Here is a 27,523-nt window from a genome sequence, read left to right as displayed (position 1 = left end):
AAAAAAAATTGCCTAACATGTTATGTTTAGAAAAAAGTTTACTTATGTCCCCATTATGCTAAAGGGAGGATCAGAAATGTTTTCAACCACGTCTGTATTTGAATTGTCTAGCAGCGTGGATACAATCCACAAATTTCCTCTATAACATTTCTGTTATGGTCGTTTGCCGACCCGCGGACCTGCGGCAGCTGACACATATGCTTTCTTTCTATACTACGTCGTAAAAAAAAAAAAACAATATTGAAATCCGTGGGATAAGACCCTATTTGCGCTCCTTTGTCTCCTACAGCTTCTATTACTAGTAAAGGGAGGAACAGGGACTATTCTAAATGAAAAAGAAAACTGTTTAATAAGTTGCATTATGGGTCAAGAATGACATTTATTTTAAAATGCTAGGAGAAATAGTAAAAGCATCTCAATTAAAATTAATATAACATTTATCAAAAATGCCACAATGGTAACACATTTATTGCAATGTAGTACATATAATTAATCATGTGTTTCATTATTGCAAATGTGACTATTGTAAATTCTCATAAACTGAGGCATATAAAATTAGGGAAAATTCATTATTCTATCATCAAAGTGTACATAGGGAAATACAAGATTGTGTAGGAACATTATATACAAATGCGTAAAAATCTTTAGTGTACAGTGGTATATGATGCATACAATCTCCTATACATAGGCAGCTGATATTAACGGGAGTATGACACCAGGTTTTTGTCACCTAATCTGAGAGCAGAATAATGTAGAGATAGACACTGATTCCAGCGATGTGTCACTCACTATGCCATTTAGTGTAGTTTTGATAATATCATTGTTATCAGCAGGAGATGATCACTAGAGGACTAGTAAACCTGCTGCCAGGTAGTCCTCCATATTCATGAGCTTTGTATAACCACGCCCTCCACCACTGATTGGCAGCTTTGTTCTGTAAACACAGCTGTCAATCAGTGGTGTGGGCGGGGATATACAGAGCTCAGCATTCAGAGCACTCCTAGATCTGCAGCAAATAAAACAGTGATTTTATCAAAATGACAGCAAGCAGTCTAATAAGTGACACATCTCCGGAATCGGGGTTCCTGTCTCTAGATTATGTTGCGCTCAGATGGGGTAGCAAAAACCTGGCGACAAATTCCCTTTAACAAATCAAAATAAGACAGGCTGTGCTGATGGCAAAATTTGGCCATTTCTTCACGCCAGGAATTTCGATTCCATGATAAGTGACAGCACAGACATACCAATTATCAGAAAATATTTGATTATATAAAAAAAAGTATGTTTTCAAAATGGTGAGAATCAATTTCTAATAACACAAATGAAAACGATGTAACAGACCAGTAGAGCTGTAAACAATATGCTGAATGATCCGTCCGGGGTCTTTACACATGATGTGCCGACAGCATTGAGTCTTGACATTTTCTAGCCAATTGGTAAATTTGCAAACCCCTAGAAAGATTCCATTTTTCTCAGGAATAACAGCCCTCGTGTTGAATCTATATTAACAATATGTACATTTGGTGGGGAATACCTCTAAAACTCAGGTGCACCTCTATAAACAGGATGTAGAGAGAAAATACAAATTGATATTTTGGAAAAAGTGAAAAACTGTTTTTGATATGTAAGATTTTATCATTTCTTTTATTATAAGTTGATCACCTGTGTATTATAGCTATTATTTTTCTTAAACAGAAGCAGGCTTCCTGGGGCTGAGTCTAGCACATCCACTATATAGAACAGATTGTGCTCTCACCTTCAAAGCACTTTATGCCCAATTCATCATTTATGTTGTTTAAAGTCATTGTTCTTTTTTTTTTTTTCTTGTGGTATTCGTTGATGTTTTTCTTTAAAATGGTGACTGTGGTTCATGAATTTTGCACAAAATAAAAAATATTTTTTATTTTTGTCTTTTACCTTTTTTGACCAAAAGTTTAGAAACTTTAAAAAAAAATTGCAATTGTTGAATCACCCAACACCTGGAAACACCAAACTTCGCTGAGAAAAAGGCACAAATTAAAAGAAGAATAAGACACGAATAAAAAAAAAAAGAGGTGAAAAACACCAAAAACTAGACAAAAAAAGGTTCAAATGCAATAATGAATTGGGCCATTTTTCATGTGCTTTTGGTGACCGCTCTGGTACTGTAAAATGCAATTATCTGCCTCAAATACTTTATATGTGTCAAAATTTACTGATTTCAAACATTTGTCCTGATTTTCACATACAGTAATAGACACTGATGTTCATTTTTGGTCTGGATTTGGACCACAATCTGTGTCTATTAACCCTGCCCTATGGGCGCTGCTCTTGACAACTTTCATTTAATTTTTCTATTTTGTTACATTGATACTGAACTGCTTTGGTCTAATGACTCCTATACTCATTAAGGGAACATGTGACTGGAGATCAAGGTCAAGAATTCTTAAATTAGAACCCTTTATTTCCTGAGATATACAGAACAATGCAATGTTTTTGAGAGACGAGGAAAAAATTCTGCAAAGTAAGACTGCTGTCAAACATAGAAGTGTTAAAGGGAGGGTATTATCAGAAAATTACCTACTGTTTAAATCAGATTTTTAAGCTGTATGTATTTTGTTTTGTAATGCATTTTTTTTTTTCATATCACGTTATTGAAAAAAATAACATTTGCAATCTTGAAATTTTCACACTGGCTTGTGGACCCTTTTTAGGCTATTACTTCCTGTCCTTTGAGGACTACATCAGATCTTTGGACAAGTTCAGTAGACACTACAATACAAAATATATGGTCAGGATCTGACCACTGTAACTATGTACATGTATTATTTCCTGAAACAAAAACCCCTAATATCTAGTGTGAAACTTGCAAGATTGTTATTTTTAATACAGATCGTGCTATGTAAAAAAACAAAATACATTAAACGCACAAAAAATGTAATCAGTACGTAATTTTCTGATAATAGTTTATCTTTAATACTTTATTTTTATCAATTTAACAAACTCCAAAGTGAATGAACAAAAGAAAAATCTAAATCAACTCAGTATTTGTTGTGTCATTAAAGGACTTCAGCAGGGAGGTTGTTCCAAACATCTTAGAGAATTAACCACAAATCTTCTGTGGATGTCGTTGTGTGCAAATCCCTCTGTCTCTACTTTTCAGTTCCAAACAGACTCAATGATGTTCTCTTTTCTTCACTCACTTTGCATGTTTTTAATATTAACATATTTATTTTTTAAAGTATTCTTAGATTTCAGTATTTTTTCTGTACCTGCCTAAAATTTGTGCACAGTACTATAAGCAACTTCCAAAGCTTTTGGCAGGGGCTGTCCCTATCAAAAACACATGAGCACTCTACCAAGCTGTGAGTTATATGAGGCTATTGGCAAACTTATTAGGTTCACCCAGCTGACCAAAAAATATCAACCCAGAATACAAGGAATGAATGTGGTGTCACCTAGTAGGCGAGTTTATACGGAATTGCAAAGTATCCTTTGAAAAGAATGGATTGTGTGTGTGTAGTGCATGGACCTGCTGGGTGTCCGAAAGCTAGGTTGCTGCTATCCATTTCAGTTATATTAGGTTCCTTAGTGGGGGACTGCCCCCAATATTTCTTAAAACGGCATTGAAAACATGTTTTCTAACCTGGACTACCCTTATAAAGGGCGTTTTTACTGATATTCAACAAACTAAGTGACGTTTGGGTTGGATTTTGTGCCCATTTTGTTGACTTTACGTTTCATTTTTAGAAGCAATATACCTCATAGTCAGCATGTGCTTTATAATACTTATAGGTTTATACTTACAGCTCAAGTGCAAAATGCGATAGCCTTAGTCTTATGGCTATATTGTTTTCTGTGACGTTGGACAAATATGCAATATGTCAGTTATTCTACAAAATATACGAAACCTTTCAAGTAGCCATCAACTAACCGCATCACCCTAAGCAGTCTGGGAAATAGACTGCCTGTGGGTCAATCATTTTGGATTTAGCTATTGGATGATGTTAATACTTTCATCTAACTTCACATTTCCTTTCTGCAGAAATCCAAAATATATTGCAATGCATAAAACATAGAACGAGAACCATAAGGTTTCAGTGCCAGTTCTGCAGATGATGATGAGGATGGTAGTACAGTTGTAGTATATTTTTCATCTGTATACAAGAACTACCTGAGCATATTGTTGCAGATATTGAAAGGGTTCTCGATGCATTTTTGCTAATTTCCTCGCATACATACAAAACACTTACTGTTTATGTTCAGGTTTATAAAAATAATGATCCATAAAAACAAGAAGCCCTGTTTTCACCCTGTTTCTCATAAAATATTTTTTTTAGAAATATAAAAACAGCTGTCCCGACATCAAAGAGCTTAAGCATCTGTGCTTGATCCCAGAAACTCCATCTCTGTAGCCTTGTGTCCCTTGAGTTTCTTCCTGCGGAACTCCGCAGATATTTCCTCAAAGGACTTCCCTTTAGTTTCTGGAACTTTAAAGTATGTGAATATGGTAAAACCGAACAGGAGAACTGCAAATATGATGAACACGTAAGGCCCACAAGCGTCCTGAAAGTTAGAGCAAAGAGAACCTTATATATTTTACTTTTATATGTGACCCACGTATTATACAGAACAGTTTAAATTAAAAAAATACAATATAACAATATGTAATACATTATAAAGCCATCTAACATATAATATTTTGGTAGAAAGCATAACTATGTTTTACAATAAATTAAAAGCCTCAAAAAATGACATCCAGGTTTCAAGTATTACAAAAATTACACAAAACAGAATGTGATGTATTTTTCCAACTTGCATTAGTAACAACGGACTCTTTTTTATAAGAACTAATTCAGCTTTAAGCACATATGAATATTTATATACAGTATGCTCACTATGTTGGATATGACTAATATCCTTTAAATTATTTGGTCTCACCACTGGGCAGATTCCAGATGAACTGTGGCAATTATGCCACCAGTCCTGTTTTTCTGACTACTGGTCCTTTATTTTTTCAATAGAAGTTGCACGCATGTGCGCATGCTAATATGCATAATTAATTCCAGAATTCCACCACAGTGCACAGACTGCTAGATTACGTCTGACGTTGGCCAGTGTCTGGACATTCTTTATAGATGGAGTTAGTGTGCTCTGTTCTCTTATCCCTCTCCTACCTATGTGATGTACACAGAAGTCTCTATGAATTCAATGTGATGCATATACCTCAGAGTACATGCTATGTACTGCAGTCTCAGAGTTTCCTATATGATGTATATAGCAGTCTTAGTGTCTCATATGTGATGTGTAGACAGCAGTCTCACTCTATCCTATGAGATCTATATACAGCAGAGTTTCAATGTATTCTACGAAATATATTATTTTTTTTTATTTTTTTTAATTTTTATATAGCGCTAACATTATGCAGCGCCTTACAGGTTGCATACATTATCATCGCTGTCCCCGTTGGGGCTCACAATCTAAATTCCCTATCAGTATGCCTTTGGAATGTGGGAGGAAAGCGGAGTACCCGGAGGAAACCCACGCAAACACGGAGAGAACATACAAACTCTTTGCAGATGTTGTCCAGCAGTTTGTGTCTCCTATTTGATGTATATAGCAGGAGAGTGTCAGTGTCTCCTTAGTGAGATATATACAGCAGTCTCAGTTTATTTTATGTGATGTATATACAGCGGAGTCACAGTGTATCATATGTGATGTAACAGTAGTCTCAGTGTCTCAATCTGATGTATTTACAGCAGTCTTTGCGCATCCTATGTAATGTGTATTCAGCACACTTTCAGTATATCCTATGTGATGTTGTCACACACCTTTCCTGGGTCTGGGCTCTGCTCCCCACCCCCAGCAAATCAAACTTTCTTGTGCCGCACATCACCTGTGTCTTGGTATTAAAACTTTTAGTTTGTCTGTGCATAGTTTCTGTCTTTGGTCTCCAGGATATCTCTTGTCTGCAGCTTCCAGTAACTCTGCTACTTATTCCCTGTCTTCCAGGAACTTTGCTCCATGTTCGCTTATGGCTTTCAGTACCTTTGCAACCTGTCTACATTCTCCATAACCTTTCCTAGCTGCCTGTAGCTTCCAGTCCCTGTGCTACCTGTCTGCTTGTGGCTTTCAGTGGCTTTCAGTGCTACTACTCCCTGTCTGCAATCTCCCAGATGTCTTCTGTCTGCCTGCAGCTTCCAATACCTCTGCTACTTGTTCCATGTCTTCCAGGACCTCTGCTATATATCCGTCTGCAGATTCCAGGATGTCTCCTGCCCGCCTGTGGCTTTCAGTACCTCTACAATCTGTCTGTGGTCTCAAGGATGTCTCCTGGCTTTCGGCTGCTTTCAGTTACCTCCCTGCCTGTGGCTTTCAATACCTCTGCTACCTGTCTATGATCTTCAGGAGTTTCCTGTCTGCCTATGGCTTCCAGTACCTCTGCCACTTGTTCCCTGTCTTTCAGGACCTCTGCTATGTGTCCACTTGCGGCTTCCAGTACCTCTGCAACCTGTCTGGAGTGCCCAAGAAGTCTCCTGTCTATCTGTGGTTTCTAGTCCCTCAGTTATCTGTCTACCTGCAGCTTTTAGTACCTCTGCAACCTGTCTACAGTCTTTAGGTCTCCTGACAGCCTGCAGCATCCATGCATCAGCTATCTGTCTGCTTGCTGCTTACAGTACCTCTGCTAAAGGTCTCCTGTCTACCATGGGGTGCTCCCATGTATTGAGCTTCGTAGGCCTTCATAAGGCCTACAAAGACACACACCCAGTCTGCTTCCATCTTCCAGTACCACTCCTACTTGTTCCAGATCCTATTCTACGTGTCTGCTTGGCAGTTCCTGTTTGTCTGCAGCTTCTAGTACCTCAGTTACTTGTCTGCCTGCATTCTTCAGTACCTTTGCAACCTGTTTGTGGTCTCTAGGATATCTCCTAGCTGCCTGCTGCTTCCAGTACCTCAGCTACCTTTCTGCCTGTGGCTTCCATTATATCTGCTAACAGTCTTCTGTCTGCTATCTGTGTCTTGTGTACCTCACCTGTCTGCTGCACCAATGCCCATTATACGTTTGCAAAGTGAACCTTTAGGTACCGTCACACTAGACGATATCGCTAGCGATCCGTGACGTTGCAGCGTCCTGGCTAGCGATATCGTCCAGTGTGACAGGCAGCAGCGATCAGGCCCCTGCTGTGATATCGCTGGTCGGGGAAGAAAGTCCAGAACTTTGTTTCGTCGCTGGATCTCCCGCTGACATAGCTGAATCGGCATGTGTGACGCCGATTCAGCGATGTCTTCGCTGGTAACCAGGGTAAACATCGGGTTACTAAGCGCAGGGCCGTGCTTAGTAACCCGATGTTTACCCTGGTTACCATTGTTAAAGTAAAAAAAACAACCACTACATACTTACCTTCTGCTGTCTGTCCCCGGCGCTGTGCTTCTCTGCTCTGGCTGTGAGCACAGCGGCCGGAAAGCAGAGCGGTGACGTCACCGCTCCTGCTTTCCGGCTGCCCGGCGCTCACAGTCAGTGCAGGAGGAGTGAAGAGAAGCAGAGCGCCGGGGACAGACAGCGGTAGGTAAGTATGTAGTGGTTGTTTTTTTACTTTAACGATGGTAACCAGGGTAAACATCGGGTTACTAAGCGCGGCCCTGCGCTTAGTAACCCGATGTTTACCCTGGTTACCGGGGACCTCGGGATCGTTGGTCGCTGGAGAGCTGTCTGTGTGACAGCTCTCCAGCGACCAAACAGCGACGCTGCAGCGATCCGGATCGTTGTCGGTATCGCTGCAGCGTCGCTTAGTGTGACGGTACCTTTAGGATTAGGGGATTTATCTCACCTAGTGAGCCCTTGATAAATCTATATACATCAGTCTTAGTGTCTCCTAGTTATGTATACAACATAGTCTCAGTGGCTCCTATGTGATGTATACAGCAGGATCTCAGTGTATCCTCTGTGATGTATATACAACAATGAGCCTTTGAGAGATGTATATGCAGCAGTCTGTCTCCTAGTTATGTATTCAGCATAGTCTCAGTGTCTCCTATGTGATGTATACAGCAGAGTCTCAGTGTATCCTCTACGATATATATACAGCAGAGTCTCAGTGTATATTACAGTGGCATCTAAAAGTTTGGGCACCCCTGGTCAAAAATGCTATTATTGTGAACATTTAAGGAAGCTGAAGATGAAATGTCATTAACCCCTTTCTGACATCGGGCGTAATAGTATGCCGATGTTGGACACCCTCCCTTTGATGCATTTAACATACACTTCCGGCAATCACACAAGAAATCTGCCCATCTGTGACTCCTGTCACGTGATCGCAGGTGACCGATGGGTTGGCATGACAACCAGAGGTCTCCTGGAGACCTTTATGGTTGTCACTGCTGGATTGCTATGAGCGCCGCCCGGTGGTCGGTACTCATAGCAAGTGAGGTATTCTGCTACATACAGGTGATCTTATCATTGCCTGTATGTAGCAGAGCTGATCGTGTTATGGCAGCTTCTAGTCTCCCATGAAGACTATTGAAGCATGCAAAAAGTGGAAAAAAAAACTTAAAAAAAAAAATATATATAAAATTTCAAATGACCCACCTTTCACTCCATTCAAAATAAAACAATAAAAAAAAAAAAATCAAACATACACATATTTGCTATTGCCACGTTCAGAATCACCCGATCTATAAAAAAAAAGGATTAACCTAATCGCTAAACGGCGTGGAGAGAAAAATGTCAAAACACCAGAATTAGGTTTTTTTGGTCGCCGCGACATTGCATTAAAATGCAATAACAGGCGATCAAAAGATCGTATCTACACCAAAATGTTCAAAACAGCTGACATGTGCCAGAAAAGATGTGGGCTCAGCGAGATGTTCTTTTCCTGAAATTCAGTGCCCTTTTTTTTCACACCTATCTTTGATCATTGTGGCCAAAGAGTTCTACTTTAACCTCATTGGTCCACAGGACGGGTTTCCAAAATGCATCAAGGCTTGTTTAGATGTTCTTTTGCATATTTATCACACTGAATTTTATGATGAGGATGCAGGAAAGGTTTTCTTCTGATGACTCTTCCATGAAGGCCACATTTGTGCAGGTGTCTGTGAACAGTAGAACAAGTACCATAATTCCAGAGTCTTTAAATCTTTCTGAAGTTCTTTTTGCAGTCAAGCGGGGGTTCTGATTTGCCTCTGCAGCAATCCCAAAGGAGCTCTCACTGAAATTTTGCTTGGCCTTACAGACCTTAACTGCTTCTGTTAACTGGCATTCCTTAATCACATTTCGAACTAAGGCAAGAGCAACTTGAAAACGTTTTGCTATCTTCTTATATATAGCCTTCTCCTGCTTTGTGGTCCTCTACTATTTTCATTTTCAGAGTGCTATGCAGCTGCTTAGAAGAACCCATAGTTGCTGTTGGCAAAAGGTTAGAGGAGGCTGGGTTTTTATAAAACTGGGAAATTTGCATCACACGGCCTTTTCTAATGATGAGAAAGAGCAAGTCATAACCCAGGCTAATTAAGGTCTGAAACCTTAATCAAAGTGAATCAAAGTTATCTGGGCACACAAATCTCCAAAGGTGCCCAACTTGTGCACTGGCCCGTTTTCCTTTTTGTACTTTTTAAAATGAAAAAAAAAAAAAAGAAAATGACAATATATTTGTTTTTGCCTAAAATGCAAAGGAAATGTGTCATCTTTAACTGTAGGCCTTTTAGAGATAATTTAATCTTCAACTTTCTTGACTGCTCACAATAAGAGTAATTTTGACCAGAGATTCCCAAACTTTTACATGTCACTGTGTGTATATACAGCAGTGTCAGCATCTCCTATGTGATGTATATACAGCAGTCTCAGTATCTCCTATATAATGTAGACAGCAGTCTCCATTTCTCCATGTGATGTATACAGAGGATCTCTCACTGCTGAAGTTCTATAAATGTTTCATGAGCAAAGATGAATTTCCCACTTTGATGAGACATGCATTGAAATATGCATCTGTATTTGAAAAAACTTACTGCTGCCAGCAGTGCTATTCAAAACTTATTGCAAAAAGTGGTTGTGCTCCAGACTGAGCCACTCAAACCTGGAAAAGTAACTGTGAGTAGGATCATCATCAATAACACCAAAGAGAAGCAGTTTCGGCCACCACGTCAGGTGTAAGTTAATTAAATGTTTGACCAATTTTAGCAGTTGATAATTTTGTATGGTCTGCGAATAATCGGATAAACATCCAAACGGCCCTTTGCAGGAAAGTGTTCCCCATCCCTGCACTAGATGTAGAATAAATGTTGGTTTTATACTCACTGCGATGTATTGGAAACACATTCCAATGATGAAGTTACATGTCCAGTTGCAGAATCCAGATACCGCCATAGCTGCAGGCCTTGGACCTTGGCTGAAAAGCTCAGCAACAATGAACCATGGAATAGGACCAGGTCCAACTTCAAAGAATATTACAAAGAGAAAGATGGCAACCATACATAGATAGCTCATCCCAGAATGGCTGTGCTGGAAGACATAAAGAAGTTGTATAAGTTTAAGCCTTTACTGATGATCACTCTTAGCTGATTTTGACTAATATGTGACTGTAAAAGAAAGAGGATGGACTAACGTTTCTCATATTGATCTTACCAGCAAAGCTAGAGCAATCGTCATGATTACAGCACAAATACACATTCCTGCCAAACCAATGATATAAAGGGATCTTCTTCCAGCTTTCTCCACAAGGAACACCTGTAAAGTAGCATATGTCACTATTCTGTCATCGATACTCAAGTCTTCTAAAGTAACGTAATAGATATGTTAAAAAAGACACCGCTTCATCATGGACTGAGTTCCCAGAGAATTCACAAAGTGGCCAATAGAAATCTACTTGTCATCTTTATTATACATTTTCCTTACATATAACATCTTTAGACAAATAAGATACTGGAAAATTGCATATTATCACTTCCCTACATAAAATGGCACCGACCACAATGGAGGAGGTGGTACTGTTTTGAGTTAAAAGTTACATTGGCATGAAAATAATATAGTGGGAAAACATCAGCAAGGACATTTATACATAGACGCAGAACTAGAAAATGTCCTAATATTAAGACCATCATGTGAAGTATTTTCCCTGTACCTCTTTTGCGCTCTTTTTCATGTTCACCTTAGTTTTATAATCAAGTTTTTAGGTTTGATGCTTGACATTCAGAGGCTTTATTCATAATGCCAGGTTGTTGCTGTTTATGTGATATTTATATTTTAGATTAATAAATTGTTTTATCATTAGCTAATTTTATAGCTTTGTGTCTGGGTTTTTATATGAATGCTACTGTTTTTACATTTCTTTATTCTACTGTAACCCAATAAAATACCACATACCCCACTGTGGTTGACACAGTTTTATCGCAAATTTTGATAAGGTTGTGTTGCAGACCCAGACTCAAAAGAGAGACACCCTAGAATGTGTGATGTCTGAAATATACACTTTCACATAACCCAGCCTTGTGCAAATCGTGTGGAGGAACTCAAATAAACATTTACAAGTTTATTTCAAAATTGCAAAGTAAGATATAAAAAATGCACAACATTGTAATTATGATTATTTGCCAAAAGTTAGCGGCCCGGGTTATGCATTCTAGATAGAGTAAAACAATGCTAGCTCACCGGACACAAAGGTGTTATGTAGCATGTAAATACGCAGGCGAGAAAGTGTTCTCCAGCTCAATCCATAGTTCAAGAAATAAAGACTTCTATTGTAGGTCCATGTAAAAGTAAATCATGAAAATTGATATTTTCATGATCAAGAACTCTTGTTTAGATCATACATTTTTGCAAACTGTCTTGTAACAAAGGTAGCAGCCTATGACACTGAGCTCCTCGATATGTTGGATACTGCTACCTAAGCATGTCATGAGTTTGCATGGCTGATTCAATTATGTGGAGTTCAGCCTCTGTGGGGATCATATCATCACTTTCAGGAGTTCTTGCTATTTTTTATGCTGAAGGTATTTCTTAGTTACAGTGGTTGTATGTTTTGGGTTTTTGTCTTGCTGCAGAATAAATTTGGTGCCAATCAGATGCCTCCAGGGAATGCATCTGCCTATATTGAGGACACCATTAATTCTGATGTAATTCTCAACTCTATTTGCTAATTGTCTCTTCAGAGAGGAAGATGACTAGAACTCTAGTGCCACCTATTAGAAGTAGCAATCCTAAAAGTCAATGTCGACCCTTTAACGAGCCTTGCCACATCACTCAGGCAGGCTAAAACCCATTCCAAAATCTCAATTTGCAGACACTGTGTTTCGGGGTACTGCCCCTCGTCAGTGCAAAGTATGAGATCTGGTTTGGCTGTGTGAGAGGCATCTAACCTGGATCCAAGAAGTATCGTTTCTCCTTACGGAGATTGACATGTTAAGCATGCCAAGATGAGGAGACTTAAAGCCGCAATGCTCCTGTGGGAAATATCTCCTTCATGTGACAAGGCTCGTTAAAGGGTCGACATTGACTTTCAGGATTGCTACTTCCAATAGGTGGCACTAGAGTTCTAGTCCTCTTCCTCTCTGAAGAGACAATTTGCATATTTCCCACAGGAGTCTCCTCCTGCTTAACATGTCATTCTCCACAAGGAGAAACAAAGATTCTTGGAACTCTTTTTTCTGAAATTTAGCACCAAATTTGCAAGGAATTTCCATGATGCATTACTTTTGCTTGCACTCATTACTGTAACCCTCTCCAGCCCTTCAGGGAATAAACTGGTTTATGTTACAGCCAAATATTTCAAATTTTGACTCATCAGTCCATAGCACCTGCTGTTATTTTTCTGCACCCTAGATGCTTAGTTTTTTTTTGTATAGTTGAGTGGCTAGACCTTGTTTCCATGTCAAAGGTACCACTTTTTGGATGCAATACTTCCATGAGGACCACTTCTGGCCAGACTTATCCAAACAGTAGCTGATTCTCACTGATTGTTGCCAATTCTCAACTGATGTCAATGCTGGACTTTTTCTTATTTCAAAAAAACTAAGCATGGTGTGTCTTTCATCTGCAGCACTAAGTTTCCTTGGCAGGCCATGGTGTCTACAGTCATTATGGTTGCTCATTTCTTGGTGATGCTACAAAAGAGCTTGAATAGCTTTGAAAACTGCCTGGGAGAGATATTAATTAAAGCAGTATAACTACCGTGTGTCTTGTTGCTGTGCTCAGAATAGCCATAGTGTACAACCTGTGACATGAAACTGTCTTCCAGAATCTCCGCTTTGTAAAAAAAAAAAAAAAAAGAGTCTGACTGTTCCTCACCTACTTTCAAGCCTCCCATACTGCTGCTTCAGTTAATGACTGTCTTTTAACCAACATATGAAAATGATGATCATTATCCCTTTTGGTAGAATTGGTTACTCATACAGCTCACTATAATCTTACAAATTCCTTGACTTTGTGCGAGTGTACCTAGAAGAATTGATTCATTTTTTAAGACAAAGGATGGTTACACCAAATATTGATTTGACTTAGATATCTCTTTTGTTCATTCTCTTAGCATTTTGTTAAAGAGAACCTGTCACCCCCAAAATCGAGGGTGAGCTAAGCCCACCGGCATCAGGGGCTTATCTACAGCATTCTGTAATGCTGTAGATAAGCCCTCGATGTATCCTGAAAGATGAGAAAAAGAGGTTAGATTATACTCACCCATGGGCGGTCCCGCTGCCGTCCGGACCGATAGGCGTCGTGGTCCGGGGCCTCCCATCTTCTTACGATGACGTCCTCTTCTTGTCTTCACGCTGCGGCTCCGGCGCAAGCGTACTTTGTCTGCCCTGTTGAGGGTAGAGCAAAGTACTGCAGTGCGCAGGTGCCTCAGAGAGGCCCAGCACCTGCGCACTGCAGTCCTTTGCTGTGCACTCAACAGGGCAGACAAAGTACACCTGCGCCGGAGCCGCAGCATGCAGACAAGAAGAGGACGTCATCCTATGAAGATGGGAGGCCCCGGACCGCAACACCCATCGGATCGAACCGCCCGCCCAGGTGAGTATAATCTAACCTCTTTTTCTCATCTTTCAGGATACATCGGGGGCTTATCTACAGCATTCCAGAATGCTGTAGATAAGCCCCTGATGCCGGTGGGCTTAGCTCACCTTCGATTTTGGGGGTGACAGGTTCCCTTTAATGGCTAAAAATAAACTATTAACACTTCTATTTTTAAAGCAATCTTATAAAAGCATTTTTCCACACATACCTCAACCCACTGGACAGTATTTTTTAAACATTTACAGCTAGTATAATTTAAAGGGAGTTATCTGATGAGAACAAGTTATCGCCTGTCCCCAGAATAGGTGATAAATCATTGATTGGTGGGGGTTTGCACTAGTTAGCAGACCTGGGTACCTTTATCTCCATTAATCATGGGTCTGCAAGAACTGTGCTCAGCTTTTTCTATTCTATTAGGATTAACCCCTTCATGACCCAGCCTTTTTTGACCTTAAAGACCTGGCCGTTTTTTGTAATTCTGACCAGTGTCCCTTTATGAGGTAATAACTCAGGAACGCTTCAACGAATCCTAGCGGTTCTGAGATTGTTTTTTCATGACATATTGGGCTTCATGTTAGTGGTAAATTTAGGTCGATAATATTTGCGTTTATTTGTGAAAAAAATGGAAATTTGGCTAAAATTTTGAAAATTTTGCAATTTTCAAATTTTGAATTTTTATTCTATTAAACGAGAGAGTTGTGTGACACAAAATTGTTAATAAATAACATTACCCACATGTCTACTTTACATCAGCACAATTTTGGAACCAAAATTCTTTTTTGCTAGGAAGTTATAAGGATTAAAATTTGACCAGCAATTTCTCATTTTTACAGCAAAATTTACAAAACCATTTTTTTAGGGACCACCTCACATTTGAAGTCAGTTTGAGGGGTCTATATGGCTGAAAATACCCAAAAGTGACACCATTCTAAAAACTGCACCCCTCAAGGTACTCAAAACCACATTCAAGAAGTTTATTAACCCTTCAGGTGCTTCACAGCAGCAGAAGCAACATGGAAGGAAAAAATGAACATTTAACTTTTTAGTCACAAAAATGATGTTTTAGCAACAATTTTTTTATTTTCCCATGGGTAAAAAGAGAAACTGGACACCAAAAGTTATTGTACAATTTGTCCTGAGTACACCAATACCCCATATGTGGGGGGAACCACTGTTTGGGCGCACGACAGGGCTCGGAAGGGAAGGAGCGCCATTTGACTTTTTCAATGAAAAATTGGCTCCAATCTTTAGCGGACACCATGTCGCGTTTGGAGAGCCCCTGTGTGCCTAAACATTGGAGCTCCCCCACAAGTGACCCCTTTTTGGAAACTAGACCCCCCAAGGAGCTTATCTAGATGCATAGTGAGCACGTTGAACACCCAGGTGCTTCACAAATTGATCCGTAAAAATGAAAAAGTACTTTTTTTTCACAAAAAAATTCTTTTAGCCTCAATTTTTTCATTTTCACATGGGTAACAGGATAAAATGGATCCTAAAATGTGTTGGGCAATTTCTCCTGAGTAGATCGATACCTCATATGTCGTCGCAAACCACTGTTTGTGCACACGGCAAAGCTCGGAAGGGAAGGAGCGCCATTTGACTTTTGAATGAAAAATTAGCTCCAATCATTAGCGGCCACCATGTCACGTTTGGAGAGCCCCTGTGTGCCTAAACATTGGAGCTCCCCCACATGTGACCCCATTTTGGAAACTAAACCCCCCCAAGGAACTTATCTAGATGCATAGTGAGCACTTTGAACCCCCAGGTGCTTCACAAATTGATCTGTAAAAATGAAAAAGTACTTTTTTTTCACAAAAAAATTTCTTTTAGCCTCAATTTTTTAATTTTCACATGGGTAACAGGATAAAATGGATCCTAAAATGTGTTGGGCAATTTCTCCTGAGTACATCGATACCTCACATGTGGGGGTAAACCACTGTTTGGGCACACGGTAGGGCTCAGAAGGGAAGGAGCGCCATTTGACTTTTTGAATGAAAAATTAGCTCCAATCTTTAGCTGACACCATGTCGCGTTTGGAGAGCCCCTGTGTGCCTAAACATTGGAGCTTCCCCACATGTGACCCCATTTTGGAAACTAGACCCCCCAAGGAACTTATCCATTTTTCACGCAGAGGCGTGAAAATAAAAAAATCATGTTTCTTTCCTCAAAAATGATATTTTAGCAAGCAATTTTTTATTTTCACAAGGGTAACAAGAAAAATGCGACCCCAATAGTTGTTGCCGAGTTTGTCCTGAGTACACTGATACCCCATATGTGGGGGGAACCACTGTTTGGGCACACGTCGGGGCTCGGAAGGGAAGTAGTGACTTTTGAAATGCAGACTTTGATGAAATGGTCTGCGGGCGTCACGTTGCGTTTGCAGAGCCCCTGTGTGCCTAAACATTGGAGATCCCCCACAAGTGACCCCTTTTTGGAAACTAGACCCCCCAAGGAGCTTATCTAGATGCATAGTGAGCACGTTGAACCCCCAGGTGCTTCACAAATTGATCCGTAAAAATGAAAAAGTACTTTTTTTTCACAAAAAATTTCTTTTAGCCTCAATTTTTTCATTTTCACATGGGTAACAGGATAAAATGGATCCTAAAATGTGTTGGGCAATTACTCCTGAGTAGATCGATACCTCATATGTGGTCGCAAACCACTGTTTGTGCACACGGCAAGGCTTGGAAGAGAAGGAGCGCCATTTGACTTTTGAATGAAAAATTAGCTCCAATCATTAGCGGCCACCATGTCGCGTTTGGAGAGCCCCTGTGTGCCTAAACATTGGAGCTCCCCCACATGTGACCCCATTTTGGAAACTAGACCCCCAAGGAACTTATCTATTTTTCACGCAGAGCCGTGAAAATAAAAAAATCATGTTTCTTTCCTCAAAAATGATATTTTAGCAAGCAATTTTTATTTTCACAAGGGTAACAGGAGAAATTCGACCCCAATAGGTGTTGCCGAGTTTGTCCTCAGTACACTGATACTCCATATGTGGGGGGAACCACTGTTTGGGCACACGTCGGGGCTCGGAAGGGAATTAGTGACTTTTGAAATGCAGACTTTGATGGAATGGTCTGCGGGCGTCACGTTGCGTTTGCAGAGCCCCTGATGTGCCTAAACAGTAGAAACCCCCCACAAGTGACCACATTTTGGAAACTAGACCCCCCCAGGGAACTTATCTAGTTATCTGGTGAGCACTTTGAACCCCCAAGTGCTTCACAGAAGTTTACAACGCAGAGCCGTGAAAATAAAAAATCATTTTTCTTTCCTAAAAAATTATGTTTTAGCAAGCAATTTTTTATTTTCACAAGGGTAACAGGAGAAATTGGACCCCAATAATTGTTGCCCAGTTTGTCCTGAGTATGCTGGTACTCCAAATGTGCGGGTAAACCACTGTTTGGGCGCACGTCAGGGCTCGGAAGGGAGGGAGCACCATTTGACTTTTTGAATGCAAGATTGACTGGAATCAATGGTGGCGCCATGTTGCGTTTGGAGACCCCTGATGTGCCGTAACAGTGGAAACCCTCAATTCTAACTCCAACACTAACCCCAACACACCCCTAACCCTAATCCCAACTCTAGCCATAACCCTAATCACAACCCTAACCCCAACACACCCCTAACCACAACCCTAACCCCAACACACCCCTAACCCTAATCCCAACCCTAATCCTAACCCTAACCCCAACACACCCCTAACCCTAACCATAACCCTAACCACAGCCTAATCTTAACCCTATTTCCAACCCTAGCCCTAATTCCAACCCTAACCCTAAGGCTATGTGCCCACGTTGCGGATTCGTGTGAGATTTTTCCGCACCATTTTTGAAAAATCCGCAGGTAAAAGGCACTGCATTTTACCTGCGGATTTACCGCAAATTTCCAGTGTTTTTTTTGTGCGTATTTCACCTGTGGATTCCTATTGAGGAACAGGTGTAAAACGCTGCGGAATCCACACAAAGAATTGACATGCTGCGGAAAATACAACACAGCATTTCCGCGCGGTATTTTCCGCACCATGGGCACAGCGGATTTGGTTTTCCATAGGTTTACATGGTACTGTAAACCTGATGGAAAACTGCTACGATCCGCAGCCAAATCTGCTGCAGGTCCGCAGCCAAATCCGCACCGTGTGCACAAAGCCTAATTCTAACCCTAACCCTAGTTCTAACCCTAATTCTAGCCGTAACCCAAACCCTAACCCTAAGGCCAGGTTCACATTGCGCTAGCAGTAGCCCATTCAGCACATACGCTAACGGGCTGCTGCAAGCGCAAGTGCCAACGTTTGCATCGCGCTAGCGCAGATAGAGCATCTGCTAGCTCTATCTGCGCTAGCAGTGACGGACCTGGAAATGCTGCAGCCCGCGTCTTCGGGTCCGTCACTCAATGACAGCACATCCCTAGCGTACGCCCATTGTGGGCGTGCGCTAGTGATGCGTCCGATATTGCTGTCAATGGCGGCCGTAACAGACTACGTTACACCGCATTTATGCCATGGTGTAACGTAGTCCGTCTAACGGACTGCTTAGACGCAGTGTGAACTAACCCTAACCCTAGTGGGGCAAAGAAAAAAAAAAGAAAAATTTTTCTTTATTTTATTTTTGTCCCTACCTATGGGGGGATAAAGGGGGGTTTATTTATTATTTTTTTATTTTGATCGCTGTGATAGAACCTAACACAGCGATCAAAATGTACCTGTAACGAATCTGCGCATGCGCCCGCCATTTTGGAAGATGGTGACGCCCATCGAACAGACGGATGGACACCGGGAGGGTCGCAGGTCGGTAAGTATGAGGGGGGGTGATCGGACAGCGGGGGGGAGCGGACAGCGGGGTGGGGGGGCGGACAGGAGGACGGAGAGGAGCGGAGCAGAGCATTTGACAGGACGGAGGACCGGAGGGGAGGCGATTGGTGGCAGTGGGGGGGGGGGTCAGATCACGATCTCCTGCCATGGCTGATGCTATTGCAGCATCGGCCATGGCTGGATTGTAATATTTCACCAATTTTCATTGGTGAAATATTACTATCGCTCTGATTGAAAGTGAAACGTCACTTTCGACAGCCAATCAGAGCGATCGTAGCCGCGCGGGGGGGGGGGTGAAGCCACCCCCCCTGGGCTAAAGTACCACTCCCCCTGTCCCTGCAGGCCGGGTGAAATTACAGTTAATCCTTTCACCCGGCCTGCAGGCAATCTATGGAGTACAGTGTACTATGGAGGACAGAGAATGAACTTCAATCCAATATTGCAGCCAGCATGCAGCCAGCGGGTAAGGAAAGGGTGAATCAAACACCCGAAAACCCCGCCCTATGGCTGAAAATTTTTCCCTCCAAATTCAGGTGACAGAGTCCCTTTAAAGTGCTGTATTGGGTATACAAATGCCATGTTCTGTTGATTGGTGCTGGTTCCATACCCCTACAGTCTTATCTTCTAGATAAGAGAACTTATTTTCACCTGAAAATCTCTTTATGATTATTATGTGTCTAACGTATACCAAGTCAACCCCTCTAACATACCGTATTTGTTTTATTAAGTACTTGTATTTCCCATCAATTCTTCAACTTTTCTAATTACTATGTCTTATGTTATTCTTTTATTTCTCCTAGAAATGTATGAATAAATTGGCAACTGGGTGTTACCATTCCCTTGGACCCTACACAATGTGACACTGATTGGGTAGTGTGACAGTGTGCAGGGCTACACTCCCGGCCCGTCATACTCAGTTAGAGGGCGATTTATAATTTTCTAAGCGGAAATACAGAAGAACGGCACAAAAAAGTTCTATTAACACTTTTTTTTTACGAATTCTTAGTGTATGCGAAATACAATGATTAAGTTAGGCCTGAGGAGGGTTCGCCTATATATTTATGATGTACTCGTGTACAAATTAAAGTTATTGTATATGGATAACGTATATAATACTACAGGATATGTTAAGAGGAAGGCGTGAGCTGTCTAAAAGGGAAGGAGGGGGGGTGGGATGGGTAAGGGAGGGTTAAAAGTGGGAAAAATGGAAATGTATACCTTAATATGAAATGTTTTATTGTACTCTTATATTTAATAAAAAAACATTTGAGTTAAAAAAAGAAATACAATGATTAACTAAATTTGGCATGCCAGGAGAGCGGATAGCCAGCTTACATAACACATACAGAGCTCTTCTCTATTCTGTTGGTGCTTTCTACTTTTAACTATTCAAATATTACCTAGCTTGTTCGGTAATAAATAATGGGCTGCCAAGTTGCTAATGCAATTTTGTGGATGTCAGCGTTTGATTTGCGCTCAACCTTGTGTGCTAAGCTAAAAATGCTTACAGGCTGAAATACAGCAGCGCTGTGCCAGGTGAACCTATGTCAGCAATGTACCTATTTCAGCAGCACTCTTTCTTGCTCACTTTCTGTCCTAGATTAATCAGAGTAAATAGACCGCTTCCTGCCCTCTTAGCTGCTGCAATATGGCACAATTTTCTGGGCTAACAATGGTAAACTAAAGCATAATAAGGCAGAATCAGATTTACCATTACTGCTGTGCCAGAATGATGGCATTACTTGTGGCAAAAATTTGGACACAAATCATTTTGTTATTTATTCCAAAAAGAACAGATGTTGTGTCTAGAAAGTACACCTTTAGAGGTATAAATTACACTGGATTTATTACTGGTGAGTGCCGGGTCTAAATAGTATGTGGCACAAAATAGGAAAGTGAGTGTAATGTACACCAAATTTATCAACAAGTGTGCGCCACTTTCTTTGCAAATTTTCTGACTGCCTATTTTTCTGCTGTCTAAATAGTCACAGGCAACTGTTAATATGTACCAGAAAAAAGATCAGAGAGTATTTATATTAAAAAATCTTACAAAATGTATTAATCAAAAATAATGAAAAATAGAGATCAGGGTGACACTAAAAGCAGGGATATCAGGGGATGTTAGGAATTATATCTGTTACAAAGTAGCAATATTTAATACATATAGTACATAAAAAGTGCACTAGAAAATACCAACAAATATTAAATCTGCATGAAAATGGTCCCATCAGGGGTCCTAGTATATAGAAAGTGCAGCAAAACTAATAAGGCTAGTTACAGAAATAACATCTCCCATGTAGGTACATACAAATGATAAATAAAATAAATAAAGGGCAGTAATACGTGCTGTATATCTAAGCCAGAGATAAAGTGCAATAGTGCGTACTCCGTACTAGTACTATTCACCATTTACACTCATGTAAGTTACATTGCTTATCATGTGTCAGTTATTTCTGCACTTGAGTACTTATAGTTTACATACGTAGTACGCACTATTGCACTTTATCTCTGGCTTAGATATACAGCACGTATTACTGCCCTTTATTTCAGGCTTGACCAATCATTTGTATGTACCTACATGGGAGATGTTGTTAGGCACATCAGGGGCTCTGCAAACGCAACGTGACGCCCGCAGACCATTCCATCAAAGTCTGCATTTCAAAAGTCACTACTTCCCTCCCGAGCCCCGACGTGTGCCCAAACAGTGGTTTACCCCCACATATGGGGTATCAGTGTACTCAGGACAAACTGGGCAACAGGTATTGGGGTCCAATTTCTCCTGTTACCCTTGTGAAAAAAAAATTGCTTGCTAAAACATCATTTTTGATGAAAGAAAAATTATTTTTTATTTTCACGGCTCTGCGTTGTAAACTTCTGTGAAGCACTTTGGGGTTCAAAGTGCTCACCACATAACTAGATAAGTTCCTTGGGAGGTCTAGTTTCCAAAATGGGGTCATGTGGGGGGTTTCTACTGTTTAGGACATCAGGGGCTCTGCAAACGTAACATGATGCCCACAGACCATTCCATCAAAGTCTTCATTCCAAAACGTCACTACTTCCCTTCCGAGCCCCGATGTGTGCCCAAACAGTGGTTCCCCCCCCACATATGGGATATCAGCGTACTCAGGACAAACTGGACAACAGCTTTTGGGGTCCAATTTCTATTGTTACTCTTGTGAAAATAAAAAATTGCGGGCTAAAAAATAATTTTTGAGGAAAGAAAAATTATTTTTTATTTTCACGGCTCTGTGTTATAAACTTCTGTGAAGCACTTTTGGGTTTAACATGGTCACCGCACATCTAGATTAGTTCCAAGGGAGGTCTAGTTTCCAAAATGGGGTCACATGTGGGGGAGCTCCAATGTTTAGGCACACAGGGGCTCTCCAAACGCGACATGGTGTCCGCTAACGATTGGAGATAATTTTTCATTCAAAAGTCAAATGGCGCTCCTTCCCTTCTGAGCCTTGCCGTGTGCCCAAACAGTGGTTTACCCCCACATGTTAGGTATCGGTGTACTCAAGAGCAATTGCCCAACACATTTTAGGATCCATTTTATCATGTTGCCTATGTGAAAATAAAAAAATTGAGGATAAAAGAAAATTTTTGTGAAAAAAAAGTACTTTTTAATATTTACGGATCAATTTGTGAAGCACCTGGGGGTTCAAAGTGCTCACTATGCATCTAGATAAGCTCCTTGGGGGGTCTAGTTTCCAAAATGGGGTCACTTGTGGGGGATCGCCAATGTTTAGGCACACAGGGGCTCTCCAAATGCGACATGGTGTCCGCTGAAGATTGGAGCTAATTTTTTATTGAAAAAGTCAAATGGCGCTTATTCCCTTCCGAGCCCTGTCGCGCGCGCAGTGGTTCCCCCCCCACATATGGGGTATCGGCGTACTCAGAACAAATTGTACAATAACTTTCGTGGTTCAGTTTCTCCTTTTACCATTGGGAAAATAAAAAAAATTGTTGCTAAAAGATCATTTTTGTGACTAAAAAGTTAAATGTTCATTTTTTCCTTCCATGTTGCTTCTGCTGCTGTGAAGCACCTGAAGGGTTAATAAACTTCTTGAATGTGGTTTTGTGTACCTTGAGGGGTGCAGTTTTTAGAATGGTGTCACTTTTGGGTATTTTCAGCCATATAGACCCCTCAAACTGACTTCAAATGTGAGGTGGTCCCTAAAAAAAATGGTTTTGTAAATTTCGTTGTAAAAATGAGAAATCACTGGTCAAATTTTAACCCTTATAACTTCCTAGCAAAAATAAAATTGTTTTCAAAATTGTGCTGCTGTTAAGTAGACATGTGGGTAATGTTATTTATTAACCATTTTGTGTCACATAACTCTCTGGTTTAACAGAATAAAAATTAAAAATTTGAAAATTGCGAAATTTTCAAAATTTTAGACAAATTTCCATTTTCTTTCACAAATAAACGCAAAAATTATCGACCTAAATTTACCACTAACATGAAGCCCAATATGTCACGAAAAAACAGTCTCAGAACCGCTAGGATCCGTTGAAGCGTTCCTGAGTTATTACCTCATAAAGGGACACTGGTCAGAATTGCAAAAAAACGGCAAGGTCTTTAAGGTCAAAATAGGCTGGGTCATGAAGGGGTTAATTCGAATGCCACACAAATGTAAAAAAACACACAGATAGAGTTAAGGTACCGTCACACTCAGCAACTTTGCAACGAGAACGACAACAATCCGTGACATTGCAGCATCCTGGATAGCGATCTCGTTGTGTTTGACACGCAGCAGCGATCTGGATCCCACTGTGCCATCGCTGGTCGGAGCTAGAAGTCCAGAACTTTATTTCGTCGTCAGGTCGGCGTGTATCGTCATGTTTGACATCAAAAGCAACGACGCCATCAACGTTTTACATGGAGCTAAGAACCAGCAAGAACGATAGGTGAGTCGCCGTTACGTCACTGGATCGCTCCTGCATCGTTCTGGAGTTGCTGTGTTTGACGTCTCTACAGCGACCTAAACAGCGACGCTCCAGCGATCTAGTTTAGGTCGGCTCGTTGTCTATATCGTTGCAGCGTCGCTGAGTGTGACGGTACCTTTAGGATGACAATATGCATGAAAATCAATTTTTCGTACGCTCATCTGAACCCGGCCTAATACCAATATCCAGTGCTTTTCAATGCTTTGCATAGGATACTCATGTATGTTGGCTCCAGAGCAGACGCACAGGCCTCTATAGTTGAACACATTTAGGATGTTAAAAGAAGAAAGATATGAAGGATCCTAAAGTTGCACTATGTTAACTTTAGGCTGCTGATAATCCCCCATCTCAGCATGTACAAATAATCACAAGTATTTGGAAATAATCTGATATGGTGAATAGATTCCACAAATAATGATGAAAAAGACTTACCGAAACAATCGTGAAAATTGTGTTCACTGCACCAACTCCAATAGTGGCATACACTGGTTGACTAATTCCGGCTTTATAAAAAATGCTTGTTGAATAGTAGAAAATCTATTAAAAGATGAACATTTATGGTTTACATGCCAGTTATGCAACTATGCTGTAAATAAAGTGTGATTCGAATATGTCATTAATGAGGCATCTGCTGTATTTATATGACCTATGACTGATTACAGTTGGCACACAAGGACTGGTTTAACAATAGCTTTAATACAGACTGCACACAATGGTGTATCTTTGTCAATTCTAACGACCGTAATACCTTAAATAGTGCAAATTTAGATAGACTTAAAATGTGTCAAATTTATCACAGTGAGTCACAGTTTCATAAATCTCTCTAATTTTAAGACTAGTCTAAATTAACACCACTTTTTAGTTGGCTTACTTTGTGCTAAACATTATCACAAAAATAAGTCAATTTGATAAGTCAAATTGAGCAGTATTTATGTCGGTCATATTAGGAATCCATCAGTTTAAATTTAATTTTTAATATTGCTCTATGGAACAGAAAAAATGAAATTCAAAACACAGTTGTGAACTTCAGAAACTGTAACCACAAGGATTGTGCATCAGTAAACATTTTTAAGTTAATAGCTTTTTATGAATTATCAACTCCCGATACCAAACAAGAACTTACCCCATTGATTCCAGAAAACTGCTGAGAGATGTGTAGTACCAGTGAGACTAGGAGCGGCTGTCTGTAATTTGGGGATTTAAAAAGCTGAATAATAGAAACTTTCTTTTCACTTGCTGCTTCCTCCTTTTCCCGCTTCATTTCCTCAATGTCTTTAGAAGGATCATAGTCTCCCTTCAGTTTTCTCAAAACTACAATCAGAAAATTGATAACCAATATGATGCACCACTCATATGCTCAGTATATTGGCAGTGCTACTCTTGTACTACAGTATGATCTGTTATACATAACCGAACTTATCCAATAAAACATTAACAATTTCTATTGATAGCATCTTTTGTTAAAACAAAAAAAATGGTTTGGCCTTCCATAAAAAAAATCTAAAAACATAATGTAATAAAAAGAGTCATATTCATCCTATTAACCCGACCATTCCAATTTAAGGGCTTCCCCCATTCCTCTTTACTACCCTGCAACTGACCATGGCCTGGGCTGCCTAGCCATGTCACCACTGTATTCAACCAGTAATTGTAAAGGTATGTGAAAAAAAGATCGATAAAGTAAGTATGACTTTTTTATTTTGTTTATTGATATGTAGGTATAGGTATTATTCCTGGAATATTTTAGCCTGCTTTGGACATAAAAGTATTTACATTTATTTTGATTTATAACATTTTAAACTATATTGTTAAAATATTTTATTTCTCTACAATCCCTTTAAAGAAGTTGTCTGTTTTTTTAAAATCTGTTTTAAAATCTGGCGGAAGATTCCCTATAATGAAGCAGATGGAGGCACTGTAGACATTGTCTGACCTGTGATCCGGTGGTGTCTTTTTAGGATTGCATAAAAGTGCCGTCGGACACAGTTTTGTGCGCTTCTGAAAAGGACACCACTGAATAGAGGTCAGTTATTATTAACAGAAGCCAGATGGAGTCCAGAGTAACTCTGCTGCCTCATTATAGTGAATGGATCCCTCGGGGGTTTCATCTGAATTATGTCACTCAGAGATTTAGATGGAAACCACGATGTAAGTGGTCAGCGTAGAGCACCGGATAACTGTGATAGTAAATGTTCTGCAAAATGTTCCCAATAAAAGCTTCAACTCAATACACAAAAAAGCAAGCTCTCACTCAGGTCTGTCTTCTGTTAATAGAAATATAGGGGGCTTTCCACAAATTTTGGGGTCCATTTTCTCCTGTTACCTTTGTGAAAATAAAAAATTTGGAGTTAAAGATTTTTGCAGGAAAAATGTGATTGTTTTTTATTTTCACAGTTTAACGTTATAAACTTCTGTGAAGCACCTGTGGGTTCAAAGTGTTTAATACACATCTACATAAGTTCCCAAAGGGGTATAGTTTCCAAAATGGTGTCACTTGTAGGGGATTTCCACTGTTAAGGTACATCAGGGGCTCTCCAAACACGACATGGCATACGCTAATTATTCCAGCAAATTTTACATTCAAAAATCAAATGGCGCTCCTTCCATTCCAAGCCCTGTCGTGTGCCCAAACAGTAGTTTTCTCCCACATAAGGGGTATCAGCATGCTCAGTAGAAATTGCACAGAAAATTGCATGGTCCATCTTCTCCTGTTACCCTTGCAAAAAGTAAAAAAAAAAAAAATAGGTCAAAAGGAATGTTTGTGAAAGAAAAGTATGTAAATGTTTATTTTTTCCTTCCACATTCCAAAAATTCCTGTGAAGCACCTGAAGGGTTAATCAACTTTATGAATGTGGTTTTGAGTACCTTGAGAAGTTTTTAGACTGGTGTCACTTTTGAGTATTTTACGTCATAGAGGCTGCTCAAGGTCATGTCAAATGTGATGTGGTCCCTAAAAAAATTGTTTTGCAAAGTTTGTTGTAAAACTTTAACCCTTCTAACTTCCTAACAAAAAAATTATGTTTAAATATTGTAATGATGTAAATTAGGCTTGTGGTAAATGTTATTTATTAACTATTTTGTGTGATATGACTCTCTGATTTAAGGCCATAAAAATTAAAAGTTTGAAAATTGCTTAATGTTCTAAATTTTCGCCAAATTTCCGTTTTTTTCACAAATAAACAGCAAGCCATGTCAAAGAAATTTTACCACTATCATGAAGTACAATATGTCAGGAGAAAACAAGAATCAGTGGGATCCATTGAAATGTTCTAGAGCTATGACTTCATAAAGTCAAAAATTGGTCAGAATTGTAAAAATTGGCCTGATCAGGAAGGTGAAAACAGGCTTTGGGGCAAAGGGGTTAAATATTTACCACCAGATTATTGGATCACAGCATTTTATTTTCTTGTTGACAGAACTAAACATCCTGATCAACCATGCAATTATTAAACCGCACGAAAATCAAAAAGAGTGTTGTTGTTTTTTTATAAAAAGATATAACTTGATTGCTACAAGACAATACACACATTAAATTAAAATAATGCCTCAAAACCGGAAAGACAAATATCTAACGGCAGGACAGCTTTAAATGCAGATTCAAATAATAGCAGGTGCGTATTATGCTACATCATGAACACCTCCTGATTTGTAAAGTTTGGTGATAGGGATGTTTTCTCTGCATGCTCTATTAAATCTTCAAAGTTTTTTTAGCATGAGAATTCAAAATACCTAGTAGACATAAATTAACAGCCCATATATTTTGTACCCAGCTTGCTAATATCCCA

At 39.9% G+C, this 27,523-nt stretch overlaps 1 protein-coding gene across 1 annotated transcript in view; it reads right to left on the bottom strand.

The window, feature by feature from the left end:
* Positions 1–351: 351 nt before the first annotated feature.
* The window catches only part of SLC2A2 (solute carrier family 2 member 2), a 110,978-nt gene continuing 83,806 nt past the window's right edge, over positions 352–27,523 (bottom strand). Inside the window, exons 7-11 of the mRNA XM_069727331.1 lie at positions 24,862–25,049; positions 24,171–24,275; positions 10,598–10,699; positions 10,271–10,474; positions 352–4,545 (exon numbers count right to left, since the gene is read on the bottom strand). Of these exons, the coding sequence (XP_069583432.1) occupies positions 4,354–4,545; positions 10,271–10,474; positions 10,598–10,699; positions 24,171–24,275; positions 24,862–25,049 (791 nt within the window). The 3' untranslated portion in view covers positions 352–4,353. The remainder of the gene's footprint in view (positions 4,546–10,270; positions 10,475–10,597; positions 10,700–24,170; positions 24,276–24,861; positions 25,050–27,523) is intronic.

Source organism: Ranitomeya imitator, chromosome 5, assembly GCF_032444005.1.
Source record: "Ranitomeya imitator isolate aRanImi1 chromosome 5, aRanImi1.pri, whole genome shotgun sequence".
Taxonomy (NCBI): domain Eukaryota; kingdom Metazoa; phylum Chordata; class Amphibia; order Anura; family Dendrobatidae; genus Ranitomeya; species Ranitomeya imitator.
Note: the sequence above shows the minus strand (reverse complement) of the source record. Positions and strands in the feature narration are given on the sequence as shown.